Below are 8,730 nucleotides of genomic sequence, written 5' to 3'. Positions count from 1 at the left end.
CACCCGAATGAAGTCAAGGCCGTGAAACCCTGTTAAAAAGGGGAGTTGTAACCTAGCGTGTGGTTGATCCAGGCACGGTTTATGTGCGATCGACCCTTGTCAATGTGTAAATTTGTTATTTTACTTCCATTCTGCTGCCTCTCTGCGTGTCACTTGCAAATTCCTTCTGTAACAGGGTCACTCAGCTTGGCTGGCTGTGCCCCTGACGGAACAGGCGGAAAGAGACCATGGCACTGCCGCGCAGTTGCATGAAAATATTTATTTGTGGATAATCATCTAAGTCAACAGGACCAGCACAACACAGAGAAGGCCTACACGAGAGCATGGGAGGAGGTCACATTTACAGACACGGGGCTCCCTGACCACTGACCACGGCAGGGCCTATGGGCGACGTGCTTTGCCCGCCAGGGGAGGAGCCTCCTAAAGGCCGAGCCTCTTCCTGTCGGTCCAGTTCTGCAGTGACTGGAGAAATCCCAGCTGTACCAGGGGCTGCGCAGCCCCGAAGCTGAAAGCACTCACAGGGTGCCCACTTTGGACCCATGGAGCAGGTGAGTTCCCTCCCATCTCATATGCACAGCCACGCAGAAACCATCTGTGTGCCACGGGAACCTCCTGGGCCCCCACTGCCCGCCGTGGGACACACCAGTGGGCTCTGCCACATCTGCAGATTCTGTCTGTCCTGCCGGCCCCAGCGCACACTCCTCGTCCCCAAGCTGGGTCCCTTGTGACAGCACAACTTGGCCTCAGGAGCCACAGCCCAGCTCCAGACAGGAACGGTGCTGCCGCTCACGGCGGTGCTCCCCGGCCAGGTGGCTAGTGAAGGCCTTTCCCACCCAAAGTGCCGCCCAGTTGCAAAAAGAGCAGAAACAGCTTCGGGGAGGAAGGAGAGGCCTGGCAAGGACAGGACTCCATGAATGGGGGTCCGCAGCGGGCTGCACCACTAGGCCGACTGGGGACTGACTTGGTCTCCTCACAAAGCTCTGGCTTCGTGCATGGAGAGCAGAAAGCATCTGCGCTCTGCCAGAGATGGGCACAGCTCGGGTAACAGTGACTCCAGCCCTGCAGCCCGGCAGTCGTGGGAAGGGGGTGAGGAGACACACACCAGTTGGGCATAGGAAAATTCACACAAACCCAAAGTTGCCTGCACACACAGCCTCAGGCTGGTGCCCATAACCCCAGCACTCAGAGGCTGCAAAGTTCAAGGCCAGCCGGAAGGAGTGGATGAGGGCCCACCAGAACACTTACAGAGAGCTGGAATGTAGCTGATCGCTCCCTGGTACTGCAGAGGGCAAAGAATATTTCAAGTACCCGAGAAGGCCAGGGAGCAAACACCTCTGGCTCAAGGCGACCCCTGCTGGTGGAGGCCGGAAGTGCACAGCAGAGGCAGCGACCAGTTACTAAAAGGAGCACAAGATTCTGCACGCCCTGTGCCCAAGTTCAAGGCCTCCCTGGCCAGGAGCTCACACAGGACCTGCACGCCCAGGACCGGCCTCAGGGTGCCCTGTGGTCAGCACCCATCCGCGTGCTCTTCCGACACACCCAGTTCTCCCTGGGACTTCCTGCTCGGCGCTGTGTGCACAACTGGAGGGAAGGAAGGCCCTGCCCCTGGCAGCAGGAGGGGCCGATCACTGCCAACACCCTGGGGCAGATGGAGTCCCCGGGAAGCTACCACCAGTGCTTTGTGCCCTCTGCCCCTCAAACTCCAGCACCATTCTCTGGCCCGGAGGACAGGGACAGGACAGAGGCCCTAGGAGCAGCACGGAAGGGGACCCTGTGAACACTGTCCCCTCCCAACCTGTGCTGTCCTGGGAGAGGGCAGAAGGCTGAAGGGGGGGATGGTGTCGGTCAGGAGCCGTCCTGAAGCCAGGGACCCGGCAGCCTGCCTTCCTCAATGACGGCGCACCGACTGGGGACAGGGCAGGGTGATCGGCACCACAGGGACTGGGCAGCCACCATCTGCTGTAAAGCAACCCTTCCACCCCGCAGTGCAGCAAGTGGGGCTGGCTTGGTCCCCTGAAAAACTACACGTTTTAAAAACTGGAAGCAACAGCTTTAAGGACAGGACAGGAAAGGAGGTGTCTTGTTTACAATCACTGATGGAGACCACAGAGAACCGAGCAAGGCCCACAGTTACCTTTGCAGGACGAGACAATGATTTAAAATTGATTAAAAAGACCATACTCATCAGTTCCTTCCTACGGTCTTGATTAAGAAAGTATTAAAATCCTGTCTCCTAAGAATAAGCAGACAACAGGGGCTAACAGCTTTCCTTTCAAAATGAATCAGCACATTAGTGTATGTCACTGCGGACGGAAAAAACAAAGGGTGATTGGACCCAAGCTGTGTCCAGAACGCTACCAGCGCCCGCTGCCACCTTCTCCAATGGGGAGCTCTGTGTGGACCCAGGATGTCCCCTGGGCTGGGCCACACCGTCCTGAGGAACAGCCCGCGGGAGCCAGGACTCACACTGGATGCAGAGGAGCCCCAGGCTTGGGGGCGGGCAGTCGGGCAGGACAGCGCTCTGAGGATGCGCCCCTTCTCTCCCTCCCTCCTTCCTCCTGCCTGTGGCGCAGGGTGAGCACTGCCCGTGGGGCTGCATCCTAGGCCCTAACATCGCTCCCACCCACGTCCCTGCCTCTCAAGACCCGAGCCATCCTCGTGAGGCCCCCACTTCCTCCTGCTCAGTCCCTGGACCCCACGGCCTCCCCGACCCATGCCAACAGCTGTTTGGGCAGTTTCCAGCTGAGCCTGAGTTCACAGTGCTTTGGGAAGCTCTCTGGAGTGGGGAACTTGTCACCTGTGTGTGACACGGGCACAGACCACATCCCCGAGGAACCAGGCCGCTGAGCACAGTTGAAGGGACTTGCCTCAGACAGGGCCCTGCCCTGAAGCCCAACGCAGCGTCGTCCCCACGCCTATGCTGCACCCCGGGGATGGAGCGATGTTCACCTGGGAGATACACACGGTTCGCTCTGCGCTGAAGAGGAGTGGAGGGAGGGAGACAGGAAAAAGCAGGAGGGATGGGGCCGCCTCCCTCCTGCTGCTCCGCTGTGCCAGGCTCAGAGGGGCCGCAGGGACCAGGAAAATCCCATCAACGCTGGGGACGGGAGGCTCGCCCAGGGAGCACGGCACTGGCCTCGAGGCACAGTGAGGGACTCGCAACCAGGCGGCATCTTCCTGCCACTCCTGGGGAGGCCCTGGGACACACGACACCTGCTCTCCTGGAGCCGCAGGGCCCCATTTCTCCCTGGCACCCTCCGGAGAGCCCAGCACACAGCAGCGGTGTGGTGAATGCACAGAGCCCATCCCTCCAGTGCGTGGCAGGTGCCTCGCAGTCACCCCCAAGTCACAGGAAATGCCGCTGCCGCCCACGAGGTCTGCAGGCCTACGGGAGGCACTGGGCTGAGGTCCCCGCCGTGGTGACCATGGCACAGGAATCTGTGGTCCAGTGGCTGCGTACGGGGATGGGGGTGCCCCAGAGACCCAGTGGGCAGCAGATGATGACAGAGATTCTAATGCAGGGACAGACAGGCGGAGACCAGGGTGACAGCACACAGGTGGTGTGGTTCTCCCGGATGCCACGGCCACGCCCCACTCACGACAGAGGCCGCCAACCCCAGGGTCTGCAGGGCAGCGGGCCAGCCACTGCCCCATGGGCCACACCCACGCGGACCCAGCCTGGACCGGGGGCGCGGGGTCCACACCACACCGACGGGCTGCTGTGTGGGTCGTAGCAAAAAACTGGCAGGTTTTCACAGCCGAGCGGCAACGCCAGATCACGAGGGGAGGAATGCTGAGTTTTGGTCACAGCGCTAAGGCAGACGTTACAGGTTCACAGGACGAGACGAGACACCAGCAGGCTGTGTCGGGTGAGCACAGTCCTCACAGTACGGTGGCCTGGACGACGATCTCCGGGTCCTCGATGTCCTTCTTACTCTGCACCATCCTCAGCTCTAGCTGGGCCGGGCTGGGCTTGTGTCCTTCCCCGGCCTGGGCTGCAGGACAGTGGCGGGGCCAGGCTGGGGGTCACACCTTGGTCCAGGCCCCACACTGATCCTCCCTGGCCCTGCTGTGCAGCGTGGGCTGCCTCGTCCCACCCGCGTGTCCCCAGGCCGGGCACAGCGTGGTACCTTTGGCACACCGGATGGTCCTCTGCAAAACATGGTGCATGGCCGACACGGTCTTCTCACAGGCCACCTGCAGGGCAAGAAGCCGTGCTGTTCGCCACACCCCTCCTGCCGGCTGCCCACCTCCAGGAGTGGCTCCACCAGACAGGCCAGCCCCAATGCCATGGTGGCACAGGCTAGAGGAAGTGGCTGGGGAACGGCAGTGGGGTGGCCAGGGTCCCCAGGCATGGAGGCCCTCGGGTCACTGGCTGTGCTGACCTCAGAGACCCAGATGCTGCTCCCTTCCTCTCCCTCTGTGACCATCACCTGTTCCCACCATTGCACTGCCACCATCCCAGAAGAACGGGCTGACCCAGTGGGGCAAGGACCCCAGGCTATGGGCCGAGTGCCTCCCCTCAATATGCATCTCTGACTGCTAGGAGTTTCCTTTTGTTTTTGCTTTTCTGGTTTTTTTTGGTACCGGGGATCGAACTTGGGACCTTGTGCTTACGAGGCAGTGGTGTTTTTGCTTTTCTGAGACAGTTACCCTGTATAGTCCAGCCGGGCCTCAAACTTCTGGTGATCCTGCTGCCTGAGGCTCCCAATGCTGGGATTACAGGTGTGCGCCACCCTGTCTGGCAACCTCAGGGATCTTATTATGGTGACGGAAAGCAACTCACAGCCCCATAGATGCCACACACTATGTCATCTACCTCCTGCACCCTGGAGGCACTAGGCAGGAAGGGGCCACATCCCGGGCCTTTGCAACACTGCCTGGCGTGCGGCAAGCACATATCAAGGGTCCTGGAGTCAGTTCTGAAGACTGTACAGGAGAAAGTGCTCAAGCTGGGGAGGCAGCTAAGGTCATCCCTGCTGACATCTCAAGGTCAAAGTCCTGGGAGACTTGGCCCAACCCCACAACCCTGGACTGGCTGAGCAGGGTCTCGGCCCCTCTGGATGCCAGCTGGCATCTCCTGCAGCAAGGCACACCCAGGGCCCGGCTCGGTGCTGCCCTCTAGGGGACACGGCAAGAGGACGGGCCCTGGCCTTCAGCTCAGGGTTTGTCGCTGGCTGGTCCCAGGCAGGCCAACGTCCTGTGCTGTGATCTGCTGTGATCGGGCTCTTTATCCTCTGCCAGCTGAGCTCAGGTCAAGCGCCCTAACTGGGGGACGAGGTCCCTGCAGGTTCCCAGTCAGCGTCCCGTGAGGCTGCTGCAGACTTACACTCCTCACCCCTCTTCCCAAGTGTCCCCAACAGTGACAGGGGGTTGGGTCCTTTTTCCTGCCCTTCACACACGGCAAGGGCTGCGCCCGGAGTGGCTTTCCAGGTGTGCTGCAGTAGCGCCAGTCCTGCCCGCCCACTCTCCACAGCACCACCGTCTGCTGTGGTGCTGAATAGCACGATTTGAACAGCCTCTCGCAGTGAGGCAGGAGAGCAGACACCCAGTGGCAGCCTGTAATCAGCCCTGTCCCCCCGTGGACCCGCGTGCCTGAAACCCAGCTTGGGGCTCACTTTGCCGGCCCCTGGGTGCTCAGCCGGGCTCTGCCAGGGCAGACAGCGTCCACGCCAGGCCCCCACCCCACCCGGCCCCAGCCACCCACAGGCCCAGAGCAGGGGCACCGGCACCACGCTGCCTTCTGCAGACAGTGCAGGTAATGAGGTGCAGCTGCTGGACCTGTGCCCTGAGCCCCCTGCTTCTCGCCGAATGCCCCACTTCCAGGTGGTCTTGTGCTCCTCCCCCAGGCACCCCAGGGGCAGCAGGGCTCTGACCTTGAGATTGTCGGGGTGCTTGTGAGTCCAGGCAAGCAGCATGGCGGCAAAGAGGTCGCCGGTGCCCACAAAGACGGCGTCCACCTTGAGCATCTCCATCCGGATGCGCTGGGTCACTGTAGAGCCGTCGGGCCGCCCTGGGGGGACGAGCTGGTCAGCGGAGCTTGGGCTCAGAGCAGCATGGTGCTGCCACCCTTGGGCCACGATGGCAGCCTTGGGGACTGGCAGTGCTGAGCTGTGTACACTCAATGCGGGCCCCAACCCATACCCGTCTTGGCCTCAGAGCCAATGGGAGCTCTGGAAATTAACCACTCACTGACACTCACTAACATGTCATTTTCCTCTACTGAGCAAAAACTTTTCTTCAGTACAAGAGATTAAACACAGGGCCTTGCACTGAGCTATATCACAGGCCTTTTGAAATTTGTTTTGGACACAGGGTCTCCCTAAGTTGCTCAGCTGCTGTCTGGGATGAATTTGTGATCCTCCTGCCTCAGCCTCCCACAGTGCTAGGATCACAGGTGACTGACACCTAAAGGTGGGCAGTGCAAGGCAGGCAGCACTCACGGGTCCTTTGGCTGCCCAGCGCGATCAGGTAGTCGCTGCCCCGAGGGGAGGGCAGGTCGGAGCTGGTGATGACCACAGTGTCAGGGCCCATGGAGTGCAGCACGTCCATCACCTGTGGGCGGCAGAGAAGCAGCGGCGATGAGCTTCGGGGTCCTGGGCATCTGCCACCCTCAATGCCTTCGGGCTGAGGTCCAGAGCCAAAGCCAGAGCCTCGCCTGCTGCTGGGGGCCTCGAACCAGAAGGGGCGGGGCCTGGGCAGAACAGCGGGGCCTCCCAACCTGCCCAGGGCAAGAGGCCAGGAGACAGTGGTCCAACAGCAACTTGGGGTGGCCCCTCTCCAAGCTGGCTTTTTCTTTTTCAGTGCTAGGACTGAACCCAGGGTCCTTGTGCTCAGTGACATCCCCAGTGCTTTTTTTAATCTTGAAATAGGGTCTTGCTAAGTTGCCCAGGCTGTGCTCAAACTAGCAATCCTCCTGCCTCAGCCTCCCAGGGTCTGTGATGACAGGGTCCCCCACACCAGGCTCCAGGTTGGTTTTCCTGGTCTCACGAAAGCTCCTCGCAACAGCTGCCTCTGGCTGTGCCTGTGGGACCATGCTGGGTCCTGTGCCACTGGGCGGGGCATGGGTGAGAGCATCAGCCCTGCCACACACAACAGGCACAGGCGCCAGTACACATGTACACACGCGGCACTCACCACACACCAACTACCGCACATACGTGCTCACACCCAGCCTCTCACAATGCCGCACAGGGGCAGGTGCCCCCCAGGTAGCTCACGCAGCAGACCTGTCTTCCGAGCAGGCGCGTGTGGAGGCCGCCCAGAGGACAGCACCCATCACCCTGTAGGCCTGGGGGTGCTCACCGTCAGCGCCTCCTCCTGGCTGCGGATTCTCCTGCCACTCAGTAGCCTGGAACACAGGCGAGCAGGGCCGTGAACCCGGGGCCGCCTTGGCACGTGCTGTGTGCATGGCTCAGGGCAGAGCATGGTTTCTGTCCACCACAGCCCTGGCAGGTCTGGACTGTGACCATGGCACCAGCGAGGTGGGGACAAGAGGGATGGGGAGCCCTACAGGAAGCCCATGCACCCCGAGATGCCACCTCTTGTGTGGATGTCCCCAGGTCTGGAAGCCCGGCCTTGGATGGAGCCTGGGGCCTTGGGGACGGATCCAGGGCGGCCTCACCCCCGACAGTGCTGGGGGACAGGCAGTTTGGTTTCTCCTTGGTGTCCGATTCTCAATAAGTCAGGGGCCCCCAAAAAGGTGAGTGAGAGAGACCCAAAGCAGCATGTCCTTGAGGACCAGGAGGGAGCTGGGTGAGCCCGTGATGCCCCAGGCCCCGACCCCTGACCAGAGCAGGCTGGGGATGGCTGCCCATGACCCTCGGGGGCTCTCTGCACTTACTCTGCCTCGAACTGGTTGGGTGTTATGATGTCCGCCACTGGCACCACCCTCTCTCGGTACACGGGAAGGAGGTCCTCTGGGACGTACTGTGGCACGGGGAAGGCGGTCACCACACCGGAAGGAGAGGGGCGGCCGGGGCGGGGTGAGGTGGGGATGCAGGGCCATCTGGCTCCCAGGAGCTCTTGGTGCCTCCTCTCACCACTGTCACTGTGCCGTGGGCCACACCCGCCCCGGCCCCCAGCAAACACCACCACAGCTTTCCTGAGCCACCAGCACCCTCTGAAAAGGACCCCACGTCCCGGCCCAGTGCGGGGTCTGCAGCAACTGCGCTTGCTCTGTGGGCCACTTCCCAGGTGCCAGCGAAGGGCGCTCCCCGGCCCCTGGGCTCTGAGCCCAGCGGCCTCTCCCTACAGACACCGGGACGCAGGTTTCCCACTGACTGACCCTAATGCTGTCTACACCGACCCGGCTTGCAAGGAAAATGCAAGCCGATTCCAGTTCAAGGCTGGGTCCACACTGAGCTGGAGAGCACCTCCCGGCCTGGTCGCTGACCGTGGGCACTGGCCAGACGGTGCCGGTGTAGGCCACGCCCACCCACTACTTGCGGGTCCAGCCGCTGCGCCAGCACGGGCAGCAGTGACAGTGGCCCGGCTCTGAGGTGGCCATGAGCTCCGTGCATCCCCCGGGAGGACAGGCCCTGTGGCCTCGAGTCAGGGGTGGGGCTGCCCGCTGCTGTCTTTACAGTTCCTGAGCTCAGAGGGGTTTCTGCATTTTTCAACGACTGAGAAAAACCAGAACAGAAACGAGTGGTGACAAGGAAGCTGCAGGAAATTCGAGTTCAGGGCCCGTTCAACATTTCAGGAGACAGCCTCACTCGTTTCGGCTGC

At 61.5% G+C, this 8,730-nt stretch overlaps 1 protein-coding gene across 1 annotated transcript in view; it reads right to left on the bottom strand.

Annotated features, from left to right (window-relative positions):
• Positions 1 to 234: 234 nt before the first annotated feature.
• Positions 235 to 8,730, bottom strand: part of Pdxk (pyridoxal kinase) — a 22,668-nt gene continuing 14,172 nt past the window's right edge. The window contains exons 5-10 of the mRNA XM_010636435.2: positions 7,844 to 7,929; positions 7,306 to 7,351; positions 6,444 to 6,555; positions 5,877 to 6,013; positions 4,131 to 4,197; positions 235 to 3,995 (exon numbers count right to left, since the gene is read on the bottom strand). Coding sequence (XP_010634737.1) covers positions 3,883 to 3,995; positions 4,131 to 4,197; positions 5,877 to 6,013; positions 6,444 to 6,555; positions 7,306 to 7,351; positions 7,844 to 7,929 — 561 coding nt within the window. The 3' untranslated portion in view covers positions 235 to 3,882. The remainder of the gene's footprint in view (positions 3,996 to 4,130; positions 4,198 to 5,876; positions 6,014 to 6,443; positions 6,556 to 7,305; positions 7,352 to 7,843; positions 7,930 to 8,730) is intronic.

The sequence above is a fragment of the Fukomys damarensis genome, unplaced genomic scaffold, assembly GCF_012274545.1.
Source record: "Fukomys damarensis isolate Sample0158 unplaced genomic scaffold, DMR_v1.0_HiC HiC_scaffold_24, whole genome shotgun sequence".
NCBI classification, from domain to species: domain Eukaryota; kingdom Metazoa; phylum Chordata; class Mammalia; order Rodentia; family Bathyergidae; genus Fukomys; species Fukomys damarensis.
The sequence above is the reverse complement of the archived record's forward strand: the minus strand, read 5'-3'. Positions and strand labels throughout refer to the sequence as shown.